The 22,580-nt window shown below is 42.4% G+C and overlaps 1 protein-coding gene across 4 annotated transcripts in view; it reads left to right on the top strand.

Annotated features, from left to right (window-relative positions):
* The window catches only part of kif13a (kinesin family member 13A), a 346,616-nt gene extending 334,531 nt beyond the window's left edge, over positions 1–12,085 (top strand). For all 4 annotated transcript variants that reach the window (XM_085988906.1, XM_085988905.1, XM_085988904.1 and 1 more), the window contains 2 exons: positions 2,683–3,865; positions 10,548–12,085. In XM_085988906.1, the coding sequence (XP_085845032.1) occupies positions 2,683–3,865; positions 10,548–10,831 (1,467 nt within the window). In that variant the 3' untranslated portion in view covers positions 10,832–12,085. The remainder of the gene's footprint in view (positions 1–2,682; positions 3,866–10,547) is intronic.
* The last annotated feature ends 10,495 nt before the right edge of the window (positions 12,086–22,580 follow it).

Below are 22,580 nucleotides of genomic sequence, written 5' to 3'. Positions count from 1 at the left end.
ACATTGTGAAAATTGTCACTGAACAAAAATTCCTGTACCAACCGTTACCATCTTGACATTCACAGCTGCAGGTATTCTTGTATTGATTTTGGGGAAAATGGTATTTTAAGTGCAATGAAAAGTCCTTTGATGGACTATCTTCAAAAAAAAAGGCAGAGAAAAGTTCTGTTTTGATTCATCCCAGTGCTTGTGTGTTAAAGCCATTGTCTGGCCTTTAATAGGAACAGGAGTAGGCCATTTATCCCCTCGAGCCTGTTCCGCCATTCAATGAAATCATGGCTGATCTGCAACCTAACTCTATATACCCGCCTTTGCCCCATATCCCTTAATACCTTTGGTTAACAAAAATCTATCAATCTCCGATTTTAAAATTAACAATAGATCTAGCATCAATTGGCGTTTGCAGAAGAGAGTTCCAAACTTCTACCACCCTTTGTGTGTAGAAGTGTTTCCTAATTTCACTCCTGAAAAGGTCTGGCTTTAATTTTTAGACTATGCCCCCTAGTTCTAGACTCCCCAACCAGCGGAAATAGTTTCTCTCTATCTACCCTATCTGTTCCCCTTAATATCTTGAAAACTTCGATCAGATCACCCCTTAACCTTTTAAATTCGAGGGAATACAAGCCCAGTTTGTGCAATCTCTCCTCATAATTTAACCCCTGGAGTATCATTCTGGTAAACCTACACTGCGCTCCCTCCAAGGCTTTCCTAAAGTGTGGTGCCCAGAACTGCTCACAATACTCCCAGTGTGGTCTAACCAGGGCTTACTATAGTTGTAGCATACTTTCTACCCCCTTGTATTCTAGTCCTCTAAATATAAAGTCCAGCATTCAATGAGCCTTTTTGATTATTTTCTGTACTTGTTCATGACATTTTAATGATCTATGTACCTGAACCCCCAAGTCTCTTTGGACCTCCACAGTTTTTAGCTATTCACCATTTAGAAAGTACCCTGTTCTATCCTTTTTAGGTCCAAAGTGGATGACCTCACATTTGCCTACATTGATATCCATTTGCCACAATTTTGCCCATTCACTTAATCTATCAATATCTCTTTGTAATATTATGCTTTCATCTACACTGCCTACAATGCCACCTATCTTTGTGTCATTGGCAAATGTGGATACGTGGCTTTCTAGCCCATTATCCAAGTCGTTAATAAATACTGTGAATAGTTGAGGCCCCAACACAGATCCCTGCGGGACACCACTAGCACATTATGCCAATTAGAGTACCTGCCCATTATCCCTCCTCTCTGTCTCTTGCCACTCAGCCAATTTCCTAACCAGGTCAGTAATTTGCCTTCAATTCCATGGGTTTCAACCTTAGTTAATAGTCTCTTCTGGAAGTCCATATAAATAACATCCATAGACATTCCCCTGTCCACTACTTTAGTCACCTTTGAATTTTAAAAAAATCAAGTTTGTCAGGTATGACCTACCCTTTACAAATCCATGCTGGCTCTCTCTGATCAGCTGAAAATTTTCAAGGTGTTCAGTCACCCTATCCTTAATTATAGACTCTAGCAATTTTGGCTAACTGGTCTATAATTCCCGGGTTTCCCTCTCTCACCATTCTTAAATAACGGAGTGATATGCGCAATTTTCCAATCTAAAGGAACGGTTCCTGAATCGAGAGAACTTTGGAAGATTAGAATATTAGAGATATAGAATTATTTGTTTTTAAGTTCAATGGGTCAGTACTTTTTAAGAAAAATTGGTGATTCCTTGAAAGTGAAGAGGCTTTGTGGTTAAAGATGGCAATGAGAATAGTCCTGCAAAGGGAAAGATGTGAAGTCTAAATGTACTCAATCAGCTGTACAAAAGCTACTGTAGATTTATTTTAAAAAAGCTTTGGCAGTATAACTAAGCATTCTTAAGATGCTTATTGACCACTGTTTCAAAATGCTCAGTGGTCTGTCAAGTAATGAGGTGGTGAGACTATTTTGTGCTGTGGTACCCCTCTGGCATATTTATCTGTGAAAAGGAGTGGTAACCATCTCGTGATATTAAACCTTGATGAATTATTTATCTTTCACATTTTGTTAAGGTGGAGAAGCATATTTCAGAAACAAGTCTGAAATTGGTTACAGCACTCACACAACGAAGGTGGACAATTTTTGAAAAACCTTGGAATGCACAGTACTAAATACTTCCTGTATATTGATGCAGGAAGCTGCAAGGCATTGTGTGATTGGCACTACTGAACTAGAAAGCATTCAAAATTTAATATTGTTCTGTAACCTAAGATTAGTTACAGGAGTTGAGCTTTATTAAAATAACATTCAACAAAAGCATTCAGTTATACAAATTGCACTATATATTTTGCAGTTTCAGCTTTCAACTTGTGAATATATTTTTCAACTCGAGATCAAATTCATGAATTGAAAATTCACCAGTCAGGTCTGTATATTTGGCCAGGCTAAGCAGAACTTCCAGCAGACAAAATACTACAACAAAACTTCAAATAAATAAATTGGATGGATTATCCACAGAAATGTAAATGAGATCATAATTTGGTTATAGCTTTTAATTGGAGAAATCCTGCAACTCCAATAAATTGGCCAGAAAACCCTGTGTCCTGTCTGATCCACTATGCTTCTTTACCTAGATACGACACTAATTTTCTGAATGTGTGATAAAGTGCAGTTATGCGACCATTATTCAAATGTGCTTACTACAGGATTCTGAAGAGGAGGATTATGAAGTGGAGAACCTCAACAAGAAAACCAGTGGTTCTCGAGGCTTTCATGGTTTCCAGCCTTACATTCCAGAAGATTTTGCAGACTTTGACGTCTATAATGCAAGCCTTGAGAACAGGGATTTGTTTTCTTCTAAGCCAGAATTCCTCAGTTCTCGCTTCCTTGAAAATGAGGTTTCTCGTAGTCCAACTACCAGCAGTATGACCAGTGGTTACTTCTCCCACAGTGCCTCCAATGCAACACTCTCTGACGTGGTATTCACTGGTACTGAGAGCACAGACCATCTGAGTAAAGAGACACGAGACTCTGAGCTACAGGATACTGTGTCGCAGATTAGTATATCTGACTTAAAATTATCTTCTGAGAAGGAAGATGGAGTTCAGGAGCAAAATAGAGATTTAAAAGACACGCACAAGAGCATATCGCTCCCAAAAAATAGTGCCTTAGTGAAAGAAACCTCAGTATTGCAACAGTTCATTGAGTCTAAATCTATACTTGTTTATAGAACGATCCCAGATATGTATGCATCAGATTCATTGTCCTCTACATGTACATTAAACCCACAAGATAGCATATCAGAAGATGGAGGAGATGATGATTCTTTCAATTCAATTGTGAATGTAGAAATTTTCAGCAGTCAAGATTTCACAGATTTTCAGGGTGCTGAGGAAGCAAGGAAGGACCTTGAGCTGCCTGATGAACCTATGGTTTACAGTACAGGTTCCTCCGATGATTCTAATAGACTTTCTGTAGATAGTCTAGAACTAGATGAAAAGTGGCAAAGTCCTACAGTAAAATGTGCAAATGATGTTCCAGAGCTTCCTGAGGATTCTTGCAGCGTTGCACATGACCAATCACAGACAACAGTGCTTGATAATAGGTTAGCAAATACCCTGGAGAACCCAATGTATTGTGAGGAAGCTGACCACGAAGAAGCCTTTGATAACACCCCCAGCCCAGATAACTCTGTTACAAAGAACCTTTCAGATTTATCAGACATTGAGGACAGTGCCACTGCAGAGCAGGGCGAGCCTCTACCGAGCTGGGTCATGCTGGGAGAGCGTGCATCTGTTGGAAACAACAAGAATGGAACCATTCGATATGTTGGTGCAGTGGATTTCTCTGCTGGAATTTGGGTTGGAGTTGAACTTGATACTCCAGCTGGTGAGTAATAATGAATAGTCTTCTGCACGTGTTTAATTTCACGATATAGGTGATATATGATCAATGTATAGATCAGCCATGATCTAATTGAATTGCAGAACTAGCTCAAGGGACTGAATGGCCTACTCCTGTTCCTATGATGTTAAGCGGTCTGTTACAAAAAACAGTAAGGCATTCATTGGACTTGGGTTTATGGGACACTATCAAAATTTGTAAACAGAAAAATAGTGTATAATTAACTGTGAAGAGGACTGTAGTGGACTTTAGGAGATTAGTAGATTGGGCAGATAGACGTTGGATGAGGTTTTCATGTGGAGAAATTAGGTCGTAAGTCATAATGTAATGGCACAAAAGGAGGACATTCGGCCCATCGCATCCGTGCTGGCTCTCTGTAAAGCAATCCAGCCAGTCCCATTACCTCGATCTATCCCCGTAGCCCTGCAAGTTTATTTCCCTCAAGTGCCTATCCAGTCTCCCCTTGAAAACATTGAGTGTCTCCGCTTCCACCATTTCCGTCGGTAGCGAATTCCAGGTCATCACCACTCGCTGTGTAAAAAGGTTTTTCCTCACATCCCCCCTGTATCTCTTGCCCAAAACCTTAAATTTGTGTCCCCGAGTCCTTGTACCATCAACTAGTGGGAACAGCCTTTCCCCGTCTAGCCTATCCAAACCCGTCATAATCTTGTACACCTCTATCAAATCACCCCTCAACCTCCTTTGCTCTAATGAAAACAAATCCAGCCTCTCCAACCTGTCCTTGTAGTAAGATTCCCCATCCCTGAAGCCATTCTGGTAAATCTCCTCTGCACCCTCTCAAGGGCCTTCACATCCTTCCTACAGTGTGGTGACCAGAACTGGATGCAATACTCCAGTTGTGGCCTAACCAGTGCTTTATAAAGGTTCAGCATAACTTCTCTACTTTTGTACTCAATACCTCTATTTATGAAGCCCAAGATCCCATATGCTTTGTTAACCACTTTCTCAATATGTCCTGCCACCTTCAGGGACCTATGCACATTAACTCCCAGGCCCCTCTGTCCCTGCACACTCTTTAAAACTGTGCCATTAAGTGTATATTGCCTCTCCCTGTTCCTTCTGCCAAAATACATCACCTCACACTTCTCTGTATTAAATTCCATCTGCCACTTGTCTGCCCATTCTGCTAGCCTTTCTATGTCCCATTGCAGTCGATTGATATCATCATCACTGTTTGCCACACCCCCAGGTTGGGTGTCATCGGCAAATTTAGAAATTCTACTCTGTATTCCAATATCCAGGTCATTTACACAAATCAAAAAAAGCAGTGGCCCCAGCACTGACCCTTGGGAACACCACTGTCTACCATCCTCCAGTCTGAAAAACAGCCATTTACCACAACTCGCTGTTTTCTCTCCTTAAGCCAATTCCTTATCAAAGCTGCCACTGACCCATCTATTCCATGAGCCTCAATTTTGTTAACCAACCTTCTATGTGGTACTTTGTCAAACGCCTTCCGAAAATCCATGTAGACAACATCCATTGCATTCCCTTCATCAATCCTCTCCGTTACTTCATCAAAAAATTCAATTTGATTAGTCAAACACGATCTGCCTTTTGCAAATCCGTGTTGGCTCTCCTTAATTAGCTTAAACCTCTCCAAGTGCCCATTAATTTTGTCCTTGATTATTGTTTCTAAAACTTTACCCACCACTGATGTTAAACTCTAGTTACTAGGATTGTCCTTACACCCTTTCTTGAACAATGGTGTCACATTTGTCACTTTCCAATCCTCAGGCACCTCTCTTGCATCTAGGGAAGATTGGAAAATTATGGCAAGCCCTTCAGCTATCTCCTCCCCCAATTCCCTTAGCAACCTGGTGATGCATTTTGAGAGGAATAAGGAGAGGACATATACACTCAATGGGAAAACTTTAAAAGGAGTATAAAAGCATAGAGATGTAAGATTTATTTATCCTTAAAAGTGGGAGGACAATTTGTAAAAACTGTGTTTTCTTTTTTTAAAAGCAAGCATACGGGATCCTAGATTTTGTAACTAGGGGCATAGCGTCCAAAAGCAAAGAGGTAGTACTAAACTTAAATAAAACATTGGACTGTAGTTAGAATATTATGTTCACTTTTAGGTACAATATTGTAAGAAAGGTGTCGGGGCCATGGACAGGGTATAGAAGAGATTCACTAAGACAAAACTAAGGATGAGAGGCTTTTGTTAAGAGGAGAGACCAGAGAAACGGGCTCTTTTCTCTCAACAGTTAAAAGGAGATCTGATCAAAATTGAGAGATTTTGGTAAGGTACATAGGGGAAATTATTTACACTGATCTGAGTCATTAACTAGAGGGTACAAATTTAAAATCTTCAAAGGAATAAAGGAAGGGGTTTGGAGAATTTTTTTTTTTTACACAGAATGTTGTTAGGACATGGAATACCTTTCCAGAAAGAGCGGTGGAAGCAGAATCCATAATAGCTTTATAAAAAGGAAGTGGATAAATATTTTTAAAAGAAATTAAAAATGCAGGGGAATGGGACTAAATGGATAGATCTTTCAGAGAGCTAACACTGGTACAATGGATCAAATGCCCTCTTTTTGTGTTGTAAAATTTCTCCAAGTTTGCTTTCACTTGGTTGTCTTCAGTATTTATTCCCCCGCTCTTTCCCCCCCCCCCCCAACCTCTCCACCCCTCAGCTCTCCATGTGCATACTGTAGCTCATCTCTGTGTATAGACACTTGACCTCCCACACTGTTGTTAATGCTGTTGGACCTGTGTGAGAGTGGTCTGGGTTAACTGGCATTCTCAATATTCACTTCCCTCTTTGTGGAGAATCACTGCATTTCTGCTCACCACTGCCATGTAGAGATTTGAAATCAGAAAATAACAGCTGAATCACATGTGCGGAGCCATGTATTCTATCCACACGCATGGACTTTGAGCAGGATTGGGAACCCTGGCCAATTTTCCCCCAACTAATCTGAAACACTGAAGCCAATTGTAGCATGCCTGCTAACCCCCCCCTCCCTCCATCCCCACCCCTCCAACGGCTCTGAGATCAGCTAACCCAGCACAAACCTGGCATTGAAGCTGATGCCTTCCATGTATGTTTGCCTCAGTTATGCGCGAGTGAAATTCACTGGAGAGAGTGGTCCTTGAGCACTCCGATGCAGCAATTAGGACGCAAATGTATTGTGGCATCATCTTCATTATTACTATTAGTTGATTTGGACAGTCATGAAGAAAGCACACAGACAGGAAGGAAACAACAATGTAAAAAGAAGAGATCACCCATGAAAATTGCAAGGAAAGAACGGAAATCAGCAGTTGGGGGAAAAAAAAGAAAAGCAAATGCTTACGTGAGAGCATGGCATAAATGATGTGGAATACAGCCAATCGGGAAGTCTCTCTTTATCAGCAGTAACCTAATATTCAGCCCATCGTTCCTGTGTTGGCTCTTTGAAAGAGCTTTCCAATTAATCCCATTCCACTGATCTTTCCTCACAGCCCTGCAAATTTTCTCCCTTCAAGTATTTATCCAATTCCATTTTGAAAGTTATTATTGAATCTGCTTCCACCGCCCTTTCAGACAGTGCATTCCAGATCATAACAATTCGCTGCGTAATTTTTATTTCCTTATGTCGGCTCTGGTTCTTTTGCCAATTACCTTAAATCTGTGTCCTCTGGTTACTGACTCTTCTGCCACTGGAAACAGTTTTCCTTGTTTACTCTATCAAAACCCATCATAATTTTGAACACCTCTAATAAATCTTCCTTTAACCTTCACTGCTCCGGGGAGAACAACCCCAGTTTCTTTAGTCTCTCCACATAACTGGTCTTTCATCCCTGGTACCATTTTGGTAAATCTCCTCTGCATCCTTTCTAAGGCCTTGACATCTCCCTAAAGTGTGATGCCCAGAATTGGCCTCAATACTCCAGCTGGGGCATAACCAATGTTTTATAAAGATTTAGCATAACATTTTTTAAAATTTGTTTATGGGATGTGGGCGTCGTTGGCAAGGCCAGCATTTATTGCCCATCCCTAATTGCACTTGAGAAGGTGGTGGTGAGCCGCTGCCTTGAACCACTGCAGTCCGTGTGGTGAAGGTACGCCCACAGTGCTGTTAGGTAGGGAGTTCCAGGATTTTGACCCAGTGACGATGAAGGATCAGCGATATACTTCCAAGTCAGGATGGTGTGTGACTTGGAGGAGAACTTGGAGGTGGTGGTGTTCCCATGCGCCTGCTGCCCTTGTCCTTCTAGGAAGAGGTCGCGGGTTTGGGAGGTGCTACCGAAGAAGCCTTGGCGAGTTGCTGCAGTGCACCTTGTAGATGGTACACACTGCAGCCACGGTACGCCGGTGGTGGAGGGAGTGAATGTTTAAGGTGGTGGATGGGGTGCCAATCAAGCGGGCTGCTTTGTCCTAGATGGTGTTGAGCTTCTTTAGTGTTGTTGGAGCTGCACTCATCCAGGCAAGTGGAGAGTATTCCATCACACTCCTTACTTGTGCCTTGTAGATGGTGGAAAGGCTTTGGGGAGTCAGGAGGCGAGACACTCGCCACAGAATACCTAGCCTCTGACCTGCTCTTGTTGCCACAGTATTTATGTGGCTGGTCCAGTTAAATTTCTGGTCAGTGGTGACCCCCCAGGATGTTGATGGTGGCGGATTTGGTGATGGTAATGCCGTTAAATGTCAAGTGGTTAGACTCTCGCTTGTTGGGGATAGTCATTGTCTGGCACTTCTGTGGCGCGAATGTTACCTGCCACTTATCGGCCCAAGCCTGAACATCGTCCAGGTCTTGTTGCATGCGGGCATGGACTGCTTCATTATCTGAGGAGTTGTGAATGGTGCAGTCATCAGCGAACATCCCCATTTCTGACCTTATGTTGGCGGGAAGGTCATTGATGAAGCAGCTGAAGATGGTTGGGCCTAGGACACTGCCCTGAGGAACTCCTGCAGCGATGTCCTGGGGCTGTGATGATTGACCTTCAACCACCTCAACCATCTTCCTTTGTGCTAGGTATGACTCATGCCAGTGGAGAATTTTCCCCCCGATTCCCATTGACTTCAGTTTTACTAGGGCTCCTTGATGCCACACTCAGTCAAATGCTGCCTTGATGTCAAGGGCAGTCACTCTCACCTCACCTCCTGGAGTTCAGCTCATTTGTCCATGTTTGGACCAAGGCTGTAATGAGGTCAGGAGCCGAGTGGTCTTGGCGGAACCCAAACTGGGCATCAGTGAGCAGGTTTTTGGTGAGTAAGTGCCACTTGATAACACTGTCGACGACACCTTCCATCACTTTGCTGATGATTGAGAGTAGACTGATGGGGTGGTAATGGGCCGGGTTGGATTTATCCTGCTTTTTGTAGACAGGACATACCTGGGCAGTTATCCCCATTGTCGGATAGATGCCAGTGTTGTAGCTGTACTGGAACAGCTTGGCTAGAGGCGTGGCTAGTTCTGGAGCACAAGTCTTCAGCACAATAGCCAGGATGTTGTCGGGGCCCATAGCCTTTGCTGTATCCAGTACGCTCAGCCGTTTCTTGGTATCATGTGGAGTGAATCGAATTGGCTGAAGACTGGCTTCTGTGATGGTGGGGACCTCGGGAGTAGGCCGATATGGATCATCCACTCGGCGCTTCTGGCTGAAGATGGTTGCAAATGCTTCAGCTTTGTCTTTTGCACTCACGAGCTGGGCTCCACCATCATTGAGGATGGGGATATTCATGGAGCCTCCTCCTCCCGTTAGTTGTTTAATTGTCCACCACCATTCACGACTGGATGTGGCTGGACTTCCTTGCTTTTGTATTCTCTTTCTCTATTTATAAAGCCAAGGATCCCGTATGCTTTTTTAACAGCCTCCTCAACTTGTCCTGCCACTTGTGCACCTACACCCCCAGGTCTCTCTGTTCCTGCACCCCCTTGAAAATCATATCATTCTTCCCCTTATTCTTCATCTACCAAAATGAGTCACTTCACACATCTTTGCATTAAATTTTATCTGCCACATGTCTGCTTATTTCATCAGTCTGTCTATATCCTCCTGAAGTCTGTTACTATTCTCCTCACTGTTAACTACAATTCTGAGTTTTGTGTCATCTGCAAACTTTGAAATTATACACAAGTCCAGGTCATTAATGTATATCAAAAAGAGCAGTGGTTCCAACACCACCTGCTAGGGGACACCACTGCACACTTCCCGACAGCCTGAAAAAACAACCATTCACCACTACTCTCTGCTTTGTGTCCCTTAGCTAATTTTGTATCCACACAGACACTGCCCCTTTAATCCTATGGACTTCAATTTTGCGAACAGATGCAACCCTTTCAGTAATACAGTTAGGTATTCAACAGCTGGGAATTATAACTTTATAATGTATATTAATTTCCAATACCCTGGATTGACTGTTTCTTTTACTGATTTATAATTGCAGCGTCAAAGAACTGAGCTAAATTGTATGTTCACTTGCGTATGATAGCATTAGCCTTAACACGGTGTTTATTTGAAGCAGCCCATCCTTTCCTTATACACATATACCACATTTGCATGTTGCCCACATGCTTTTTACTGTATTGCCAAGTTGTCCATACTATGTTATACATTGGACGTTGTCATATTTTGTTGGCTGTGATGGAACTTGCATAAGTGGGTATTGTTTAAATTCCATGTTTTTGCATTTTTAACTGTCATGCAGGGAAACATCAGGGCACTATTGAAGGAAAAGAATATTTTCACTGCAATCCTAGTTGTGGTGTATTTGTCCGCCCAAACCGGCTCATCCAGGTCTCCAACACAGTAAAGCGGTGCAGCACCACATCTCAAGCTCAGGCATCCACAAGTCATGAGAAGCGGAAAAGTGTCAGCCTTGGGAGATCGCAGGTGACCCCATCCACTAAACCTGAAGGAAGAGTGCTTCACCAATCAGGAGATGCAGCATCCTCCAAGAAGCAGAACAACAGGAAATCCTGGACTAACTGAGCTGCAACATTTGCACTTATGCAACTACACATCACTGTATAAACCTCTTAATGGAGCATTTTATAGATTGTACAGTGCTTTTTTGTTTATATTACTGATTCTGTGACATAGAGGATAGAATAAAACCCTTTAATATGTTTTCCTTTTTTAAAAAAAAATAAAGTATATCTATCTGCCAGTAACAGATCATAGAGGTACACTAAAATGTGGCTTGGCTAAGTGAAAGTACCCAAAACTTCAGTTAATAGAGCACCAGCTTCTATATTACAAAGTAACGTTTGAGATGTATTTTAATCAGGAAATAGATATTTTATTAAAAAAAACTGGGATGCAAATCATGAAAATCTCTAAATTTGTTCTTAATTACCAAAGATCTTGATTAGATTCAGGAGCCTCTTAATTTTTATTTTGCCCTTCATAAAATTGTGTTCTAACCTGTAGGCACCTTTTGATTTTATTAACTCGTGCCATGTTTTCGGTTACTCTGTATTATGCTGCCTTATTTCTGTGTCTAATAAGCACATTGAAGCAAAACTGACTGTTCTATCCAGTTTTTGTCTTCCAAAGCTTGCCACTGTGCTGACTTGGCTTCACATGGGCGTACATTCAACTGTCATGTTGGGCCCATTGCCTCAAGCTTTTGTATGTTACAAGTCTAAACACTAATACTCTGATTTGCCTGTTAGGCAGTTTAGTGCTTAAACAGTATTACAGTACTGCAGGAATGCAGGGAGCAGACTGGAGATTTGTTTTAATGGTTTATGAGAGTAAGTATGCATGCACTTGCTAAAGAAAGCAAAGTAATGGTACATTTTGCAACAATATTGTGTATATAATGAAAGGTCTCATTGGATGATTTGGTTTAAATAATTTATACACAAGATTATTTATAATGACTAAAGGGTTTTCTGCATCCCATGCAGTAAAGGAAAGGTGTAATCTGATGGACTAAAGACTGTTTCAAAAGGCCATCCAGTGTACATAGAGTTGTGCAAAATTGTGGGTACTTCAGTCAGTCTGTTTGAAAAGAAATGTGATGAACGGCCGACTGTTAATTTTAATAATGAAAAAACTTGGGACTTACTCAAGAGCTGCTGTTCTTAATTAGTTTTGTGTATATATTTTCCTCTCATAGTGTTTTTGTATTACTATGTACAGAGTTGTAATTTATATTTTATTTCAGCAATACTGTATTTAATTGGTACAGGATTTCAGTGTTTTAGAATACATACTGTACATCAGCCTGGAACCATCCATCAACTGTGTGGATTTTGTTTGTATGTTAGTGTTTTGACATGTAGAAATCTCACCAAGTTTCCACCTTTTTCTTGAAATCCCTGACAATCCAGTAGAATGGTTTACAGTCATATAAAGTAGGGATCCAATTAGAGGGCTGTAATGCTGCACATCTTGTGTCGCTGTTAATTGATTTCTGCTTTACAATGATGAAAGGTGAGCAGTATAACTGCAGTCAGAATGACAATTTGTATTGAGTTTGTCAGCCTTAAAGAGAGACTCCCATCCCTACAACTACAATCTGCGCAAGTTCAACCTTTTAAACCTAGTGCGATTCACTAGTGTAGCTCTAATGTTTTAATGTTAGAAAAGAACTAACCAGCCATGGGTATAAATTCACCCAGGTTGGCTGTCTTGAGTCTTCCTAAGCTACTAGCTGAGTTTTAAGCCAAATTGAAACCCTGTCTCATCAGTTCCACGATACTGACCTGGAAAGTAGCTATGCACTTTGCCAGTCTACTGTACAGGATCAAACAACCCACTATGGGCAACAGATGTCTTCTACTATACCAGCAAGGAATAAACAATTAACAAATGATATAGTGTAGCTACAACAGATGGCCAATTTTGTGCTACCTATCTTCATTACTAGATATGCACAGGGTAGCATCCATAAGGAGTGGGGCGCTTTGCTCTTTTGTTTAAATGTGCTACATTCTTTTGTGCAAACCTCAGTATCAAAATGGGCAAAATTCAGGTACTCTTGAATAAAGCAAAATAGCCCACGACTTTTGAATTGTGTGCCAAGTAAATATCTAAAAAGATGCACTTCCCATCGTGTGTGAACATCATCCTAATTATGTGCGAATTAACTTATTCTAGGCAAATCTGTACAGTAGAAGCTCTATGGGAAAGGAAAACACCACAGCCAGGGTTTTGAGTTCCCGTCTGGATAGCAATTAACCTGTTAATTAACTTACCTATTGTTTACTTGTTAATTAGACTTTGTAACCTTAAAGAGACATAGCTTCACCTTCAGCAGAATAATGCTGTGCATTACATGGTATAATGTTTCTCTACTTACAAACATATCACACTACCCTAAGTAACGCCACAGGAGATTACTGATCTATAATATATTAAAAATCTTAATGCCTGTGTGTTCCTGTCTACAAAACCTTGCTTCCTATTGCATTTTTGTTGCTATTTGTCAGTTTTCCCATTATATCTCTGTCTATATTTATAATGGAAACTGCCGATGTAAATTTGTTGTGTTCTAATTGCACTCCTTCACCATTGGTGGTGCTGTAGTACCTCAGTATGGCATCTCCCAGTTCCTCGGCCTGTACTGCAGAGAAATGCCTATTCTCCAAACAACCCTTCTCTGCTTCTCAAATTACCATATGTTTTGTTATTTAACTATGAATAAGAATCAAATTATATATTTTTTTAAAAGTATGATTTCAAAATTGGGACTGAATTATGTCTGCATCTCCTGGACCAGTTATCCCCTGCCCTGCAACCTCGCTTCTCTTGAAAATTACACTTAGCTCTGTGTGCAATATTACAGGAGATCAAATAGTAATATAACAAGTTTTGTGTGGAGTGCACATCCGTTACACACCAGACATTACACTTTAAGGTGTCACTTTGTTATACAGATGTAAACAATCTTTTTTAAAAAGCCAGTCATTGACCTGCAGCCTAAAATTTACATGTATTTACAGTTGCTCTCTGAATGACCTCAACAGTTTACAGCCAACTACAATTACTTGGATTTGCCAATTAAGAGCAGTGGCCCTGAAAAGACAGGCCAAGTTCGCCTCACTGACTTCCCTTCTCTCTGCGTCTCTTTTTATCTTTTTGTTGCTGTTCCTGTTTTATTCCTTTTGGTGGTTGATTTCTTGGAGGGAGGGTGAGAATAACTGAGGCACTGTAATAGGAGAGACAATGAATGAAAACTGAGACTGGGATGACACGATTCAATGCGGTGTGGAGGGAATATGGCCTTCCATGTTTGTGAAATACTGTATTCCTCTCCATGATGCTGCATTGCCTGACGCAGTATAACCGGGCCATCGATCACCGGGGGTAGCTTTTTATAAAGCTGTATGCTTCATCTTTGCTTGCAGTGACTATTTACTAAATAGCGACACCACAGTTAATTTTTAGTGAGCCGCCTTCTTGAACCGCTGCAGTGCGTGTCGTGAAGGTATTCCCACAGTGCCGTTATGCTTCTTTGTAGTGGTTTGCTAAAACTGAGTAGCTTGCTCGGCCATTTCAGAGGGCAGTTAAGAGTCAACCACATTACTGTGGGTCTGGAGTCACATATAGGCCAGACTGGGTAAGGACGGCAGATTTCCTTCCTTAAAGGACATGATTGCTTGGTGATTCCCCTCCAATGCTGTTTCCTCACGTATGGGACACGTACTGTGGACTGTATAATTGGTTGTGTTGAGAATTGTTTCATCAGGAGCACAGCGAGTTCTCTCAAGCTATGCAGACTGATCATTGCTCACCATCTTTGAGGAGATGCCCTTCATACTCTCCAGTTTCTTCCCTCCATTCCATTGATTTCAGTTAGGTAGTTTTAGGAGATTGTGATTAGTATAATACTAGAGGAGAGTTTAAATCATAGAATGATTACATTTAAAGTTTCAACTGTAGTAGTCATTTGCAAATGTGTGGCTTTGAGCAGGAAAGTGTATTTTTATTAAGATGTGACTATATAATGCAAGGGAAGAGATCAAATCCTTCTGTACACATTTTTAAAATATCAAGAAATAATGAAAATAGCAATGGGTGGAGGTTTCACTGAGTCATTCAAGATCTTGTTTCTGTCAGCAGACTTATCACTTCATACGGGGAATGAAAATGAGACTAACACCCAGTGAAGAAATGGTTGCTGTTCACACATGCCCAAAGTGGGCAGCAAATCTCGGGCTGTTAGAAAAATAGACTGCATTTATATAGTGCCTTCAATGACCACTGGAAGTCCCAAAACGCTTTACAGCCAATGAAGTACTTTTTGAAGTGTAGTCACTGTTGTACTCTAAGAAACGCGGCAGCTAATTTGTGCAGAGCAAGCTCCCACAAACAGCAATGTGATGATAAGGAAGTCTTACAACAATTGTGACGGGGCTTTGGTGAGACCACACCTGGAGTACTGGGCACAGTTTTGGTCTCCTTATTTAAGGAAGGACATGCATGCCTTAGAGGCGCTGCAACGAAGGTTCACTAGATTGATTCCTGGGATGAGAGGGTTGTCCTATGAGGAGAGATTGGGCCTATACTCTGGAGTTTAGAAGAATGAGGGGATCTCATTGAAACATTTAAGATTCTGAGGGGAATTGACAGGGTAGATGCTGAGAGGTTGTTTCCCCGGCTGGAGAGTCTAGAGCTAGGGGACATAGTCTCAGGATAAGGGGCCGGCCATTTAAGACCGAGATGAGGAGGAATTTCTTCACTCAGAAGGTTGTGAATCTTTGGAATTCTCTGCCCCAGAGGACAGTGAATGCTGAGTCTTTGAGTATATTCAAGGCTGGGATATAGATTTTTGGACTCTAGGGGAAACGAGGGGTATGGGGATCGGGCAGGAAAGTGGAAATTGAGGTGGAAGATTAGCCATGATCTTATTGAATGGTGGAGCAGGCTCGAGGGGCCGAATGGCTTACTCCTGCACCTATTTCTTATGTTAGCAGCTAAACATCACAATTGCACACCAAAGCCCAGAATACCCATCAGCAACACTGCGGGGAATGAAACCAGGAAAATAATTAGGGGCATTGCCCTTTAAGACGTTTTAGCTGGAACACTGAATGTTAATTTCTCTTCCTATACACCACGTCCCATGAACTATATTAAAAACACAATTATCTTCAGTTTTTAGCATGGTAGTGGTGAGGATGTCGTCCACTCCTGATAATTCAAGTTTCTTTTTGTAGCTAAAATAAATTTGAATTGAGCAATGTAAATAGCACAGGAAAGTTTGAATTTATTGCTGAATAAAATTGAATTATCAGTAACTTAAAATTGTAGTGTATGTACCTTTAAGAGGAACTATGTTTTTGGGGCCCCTGTATGCTGTAGTACCGGTAGTGACCACACGGGTATATGAGCCTGTGTAGCGTCTTGTGTTGTTGTTAGTTCACCTCCGGACTTTGTTCAGTAAACACTTGTTAAATCAACTCCTGCATTCTGTGTCTCCATTAACACACGGATCTAACAGTGGCGACGAGTTAGAAACGAACTTACCTGCAATTCGGCAGCACCTCAAGGGGATCGATTTCTCAGACGAAGGTCGAAGCCAGAAGCAAGAAAAAATAAATAAATAAATAACTCGAAGAAACTTGAAAACGAGGGCCAGGCTTGGTCTCCAGTCTGTGGTTTCCCCAGCTAAATGGGCTGGTGGCAGGTAGTGCACTGATCCTGTGCTGCGGCGGGCTAGAGCGCGATCGGGTGGCTCTACAACGGGGCCGGGCAGCGAGTCGGGAAGCAGAAGCAAAGAGAGAGAGGGTGGAGCACTCCGGGCGCGGCCGGTGCTGCAAAACAGGTCGGCGTTCGGACCGAGCAGAGGGAGGGGAAAGTCCCAGAGGGTCCGCTCCACGATGGGAACGGTTCTCCAAGTAACGGAGAAACTATTGAAGCGATATATATTTAAAAAAATAGAAATACCGCGAAAAGCTGCAGGTCGCAACGGGAACCGTGGAGAGCGGCAGCGGCGGGAAAGCGCGGGAGGTGCCATCTTAACTCGGCGGGGAAGAAAGAAAAGCGCAGGAAGCGTCATTTTAGATTTTCAAGATGCCGAAGACTGGCAATATTACTGCTTTTGATAGTGATATAGAAGATTGGACCACATATGTGGAAAGAGTGGAGGTATATTGCAAGGCGAATGAAGTAGCGGATGATAAGGCATCGGTACTTCTAAATCTGATGGGCGCAAGGGCTGTTACGAAACTTGATCACTCCAGCCAAACCGATGGACAAGAATTTTAAGGAGATTGTTGATACCTTACAGGAGCACTTAAACCCAACACCGCTGCTGATAGCGGAACGATTCAAATTCTTCAGGAGGAAGCAGCACAAGAATGAAAGTAACGCTGATTACCTCACTGAATTACGAAAGCTGTCAAAGCACTGCCAATTCGGGGCAGGACTGGCAGATTCTCTACGAGACAAATTCGTCTGCGGTCTCCTAAGCGAAGGAACACAGAAAAGACTACTTTCTGAGAAAGATTTGACACTGGACAAGGCTTTCAGTGTGGCTGTATCATACGAAGCAGCAGCAAGAGGAGCTGCAGAGATACAGCAAAAGCCACAGGACTTCGGCACCCATGAAATGACACGGGGTTTCGAGAGATGTTATCGCTGCGGCAGATCCACCCATGACCAGAGGGACTGCTGGTTCAAGGACAAAGCATGCAGGCAATGCGGAAAGATGGGACACATTGCACATGTATGCAGATCTGGAAAGAAATCCGCTGACAGTAAAAAGGTCAATAAGGAAAAGTACAGAAAGGTACAAATGATGACGGACAGTAGCTCCGAAGACCAGAGGAGCGATAGCGACTCCGGAAACAAGAGACTAAGCTGTCTCAAATTACATAATGTAATTGCCAAAGAAGATTACCAGACCATTTGGGTTACCCTCACGATAGCGGGGTCCCCAGTCAAAATGGAGCTAGATACAGGATCAGCTCTGACCGTCATGAGTCGACGGGATTACGAGCGGCTATTTCTGCATATACCTTTGAAAGACACATCCATTAGCTTGAAGACATATACGGGGCAGAAAGTATACCCCAGAGGGAAAATAAGGGTGCCCGTTGTATACAACGGCAAGGAAATACAGAAGTTGTATTTATACGTTCTGCAAGATGGTGGTCCACCGTTGTTGGGACGTGAATGGATCAGAAAGATACGTTTAGACTGGCACTCCATTCAGGCACTGACGGTGACCAGTAAGAAAAAAAATGATGATGACGTCATACCTGGACGATTAAAAGAAATCTTGGCTAACGCCAAAGAAGTGTTTCAACAGGAACTAGGAACCCTGAAAGGCGCCACCGCCTCAATAAAAGTGGAAGATGCGGCAATTCCCAAGTTTTTTAAGGCAAGGCCGGTGCCATACACAATTCGTCCAGCCGTCGAGGCAGAGCTGGAGAATTTGGAAAAAGCAGGCATGTTATCCAAGGTAGATTGGAGCGAGTGGGCAACACCCATCGTCCCGGTCATGAAGAAAATGTTGAATAATGATAAATCTGAAGAACAGAGAAAAGTTCGCATCTGTGGGGACTTCAAGGTGACTGTAAACCCGGTTCTTCACACGGTACAGTATCCTCTTTCGAGGATAGAAGATATTTTCGCCTCACTAACCGGAGGGAAACGTTTCACCAAAATTGACTTAGCACAGGCATATCTACAGATGGAGGTTGAGGAGGCCTCTAAAAAGTATCCCACGATAAACACACACAAAGGCCTGTACCAGTACAATCGACTGGTTTTCGGAGTGGCATCAGCTCCGGCTATCTGGCAAAGAGCTATGGAGCAAGTCCTGCAAGGGATTCCGGGGACTCAATGCTACCTAGACGACATCCTTGTAACAGGAGAAAACGACAACGAGCACCTTGCCAACTTGGAGCAGGTGCTCACGAGGCTGAGAGAACGGGGCCTACGAGCAAATCGCCCCAAATGCGAATTTTTCCAGAAACAAATATCATATTGTGGCCATGTCATTAATGAAGAAGGGTTGCATAAGTCACCTGAAAAAATTGAAGCGGTCGTAAAGGCCCCAGCGCCTGAAAATGTCTCACAATTAAGGTCGTTCCTGGGATTAGTAAATTACTATCATAAATTTTTACCAAACTTGTTGACGGTTCTGCACCCGCTTAACGCACTGCTACAAACGGGAGTAGTTTGGAAATGGAGCGAAGACTGTAAACGTGCCTTCCATAAATGCAAAGGCTTGATCACGTCCAGGGAAGTGTTGGCTCATTACAACCCATCACTGCCAATCAGACTGGCGTGCGATGCATCCCCTTACGGTGTGGGAGCGGTATTATCGCATAGATTCCCTGATGGCTCGGAGCGGCCGATAGCTTTTGCGTCACGCTCATTGAACTCAGCTGAGCCTAACTATGCCCAGATCGACAGGGAGGCACTCAGCCTGGTGTGGGGGGTGAAGAAATTCAACCATTACCTACACGGACAAAAGTTTACCTTGTTGACTGACCATCAACCCCTCGTCTCCATATTCAACCCTAAAAAAGGCGTTCCCATTATGACAGCGCAAAGGCTACAGAGGTGGTCCCTTTTCCTAGGGGCACACCAATATGACATAGAGTACAAAGGAACAAAACAGCATGGGAATGCTGACGGGTTATCGTGCCTACCGTTGCCAACGGTGGAAGAGGCACCTACAGTGGACCCAGTGGAGATATTCCACTCGACCATTGTGGAATGTCTACCGGTGACAAATTCTACCATTGAAAAGGAAACGCGAAATGACCCGATTCTCTCACGAGTCTACGATTTAACAGTGAAGGGATGGCCAGCACATGGCGAACCACTGTTGCCAGCATTCTCGCAAAGAAGAGAACAGCTGTCAGTGTGCCGAGGAACCTTGATGTGTGGATCCAGAGTGGTGATTCCACCCAAACTCAAGGATAGAGTGCTAAAGGAGCTTCACGAGAGGCATCTGGGTGGAGTGAAAATGAAGAACTTAGCCAGAGCGTTTGTGTGGTGGCCAGGTATCGATGGAGACATCGAAGAAATGACCAAGAGCTGTCTAGGATGCCAGAAGGTCCAAAACGCCCCACCACAAGCCCCTCTACATCCATGGGAGTGGCCCTCATCTCCATGGCAAAGGGTACATATCGACTTTGCTGGTCCATTTATGGACTCAATGTTCTTAATCGCGGTGGATGCACACTCCAAGTGGCCAGAGATAATAAAGATGTCCTCCACCACCACGGAAAAAACCATCACAGTATTAAGGACCATATTCGCCAGGAATGGGCTGCCTGAACAGATCTGTTCTGATAATGGACCGCAATTTGTATCCGAAGAATTCAGGAAGTTCTTAAAAAACAATGGGGTTTAGCACTACACATCCGCCCCATACCATCCCGCCACCAATGGATTGGCTGAAAGGTTTGTCCAGACCTTCAAGAAGGCCATAAAGGCCATGGGTAATGAAGACATAAATCTACAACATAAGGTAGATAACTTCTTGTATGCGTACAGGAATGCAACACGTGGTTACAAACCAAACCCCCGCCATGATGTTTTTCAATAGAAGACTAAGATGCCGGCTGGATTTGGTCAAGCCAAACGTCAGAAGGGACGTAGAAAACCGGCAATTTCAAAGCATGAATGAAAGGCCAACTAGAACCTTCCAGATAGGTCAACCAGTTTTGGCCCGGGACTACCGTACCGAGAAATGGCAGCCTGGAACTATTTGCACACGACTAGGACCGCTGATGTATACCGTGGACATTGGAGAAAGCATAATAAGGCGCCATGCTGACCAGATCAGAGTCATCCGAAAAAGGACAACCTACACCACAACTCTATACGCCTAGTGATGAAGCAGAGATACCCATAGTATCTACCTCCGATCCGGTGATACTGGAACCAGATGAACCCGACACTAGCATTGAAACCGAATCGACCTTGCCAAAAGAACCTACTACACCACCGAGGCGTTATCCGGACTGAGTCAGGAAGCCTCCAGAGAGACTGAATTTGTAATTGATTAACTTCAGCAAATGTGTATATTATTGTTCTTGTAAAAATGTTATTTAATGATTACTTAAAATGTTATGTACTATTTATCTAAAAGGGGAGGAATTGTAGTGTATGTACCTTTAAGATGAACTATGTTTTTGGGGCCCCTGTATGCTGTAGTACCGGTAGTGACCACTCAGGTATATGAGCCTGTGTAGCGTCTTGTGTTGTTAGTTCACCTCCAGACTTTGTTCAGTAAACACTTGTTAAATCAACTCCTGCATTCCGTGTCTCCATTAACACACGGATCTAACAAAATTAAGTGAACCAAACTCTAGAGACCACTAAGAAATGTACTGCTGTTTTAATGGACTACATTGCCTTTTCAGATATTAGCAATTGTGTGCAATGAGTAACAAATATAACTATTAACAGTTTAATCAATGAAATTATGTCATAAGAGCTTATTGAACATAACACAAAACAAGATTTTAAGAGAGCATCAATAGGAAAATCAACTCAGGAACCCAATCTTCTGTGGGACCCAAAGGGAGGAATTTGGTACGAGGAAGATTATTTCAATCAAAATATTGAACTACAGTTGGTGGTAAATAGCCATTCTTCTGTTTAGTGTACTCTACATACCACTGATAGCTTTCCTATAATGCAGTATTTAAGGAAGAAAGGGTCTGCTGTTTAGGAGCCAAGGCTGAGTCTTGTACAGCTGTTGCACATTGTGTATCTGTATTTGTAGCCAAACCCAAACAGTTATGAGTTGAAGGGTTGTTACTTCATGTGGCTACCTTCCAGATATCTTGTAAAGCAAAATGTTAGAAGTGAGCCCAAGCAGTGGATGCTGCTTCTATAGAAATGCACTTAACCAAGAGGAGAGGAAGAATCTTTCATGTCTGCACACTCATCTGATTGTAATGCAAGATGCACCCTATTTAACCAATATGTTTTGTTAACACATTTACCCAGTTTTATTTCCTTAGGAAGAATTTTCCTTTACTCACATATTCTTTGTCGATAAGTATGCAAAGCCTTTCCAACATCTACATGATGGAATCTCTATGTGTAGCAGGGACTGAAATTTCCTTAAAAAATTAGCAAACAGCTTGTGTAAAAAAATTACCATTGGATTTGAGAACTGTTCTTCAACTACCTGCTGAAATGAGATTAACGAGTGGATGATCCGTGGATGCAAATGTTCTGTCTCAGTTGAAATGTATTCCAGTTTGGCAGCTGTCTGTGTGAGGAACATATTAATTGTAATTGAACACTCAAGTTTTCACAGATTTAGATTCAGTTCTTAAGATATGGAATTAAGAGGTGATGTAGTTTCCCAGGTTGTCACTTTGAATCTGGATATCAAAGTGTGTTTTCTGAGTCCCCTTCTAAGGGAGACAATATGCTTTCTCCATGCACCCTGATGTAACTGGGTATTTTATGATTTTGAAGTATGCCTCAAGAAATAGGGTCTTCGTCTATATAATGCCAACTTTCACAGTGCTGTTTTGCTCATAGCCTAATTATGAGCTTCTTTGAAGCCAGAATGTTGCCCATCACGTGCCGTGGTGCTTGCATGCTCAAATTGATTATCTCAATAAAAAGATGTCAACTGCAAATTGAAGATGCCAGAGTATCAGTAAGTTGCTTTTTATGAGAAAAGAGAACTCTTAACGGCCACAGTTTTAATGTCCACTCTTTAACAAGTAGGATCAACCTGTGCCTCCCTTGTGTTTGTAAGATTCTCCCCTGCCAAGAATAAGACCTCCTATTTTAT

This window comes from Somniosus microcephalus, chromosome 5 (genome assembly GCF_052327205.1).
Source record: "Somniosus microcephalus isolate GS21.2 chromosome 5, FLI_Smic_1.0, whole genome shotgun sequence".
Taxonomy (NCBI): domain Eukaryota; kingdom Metazoa; phylum Chordata; class Chondrichthyes; order Squaliformes; family Somniosidae; genus Somniosus; species Somniosus microcephalus.
This window is presented reverse-complemented; position numbering and strand designations above follow the sequence as displayed.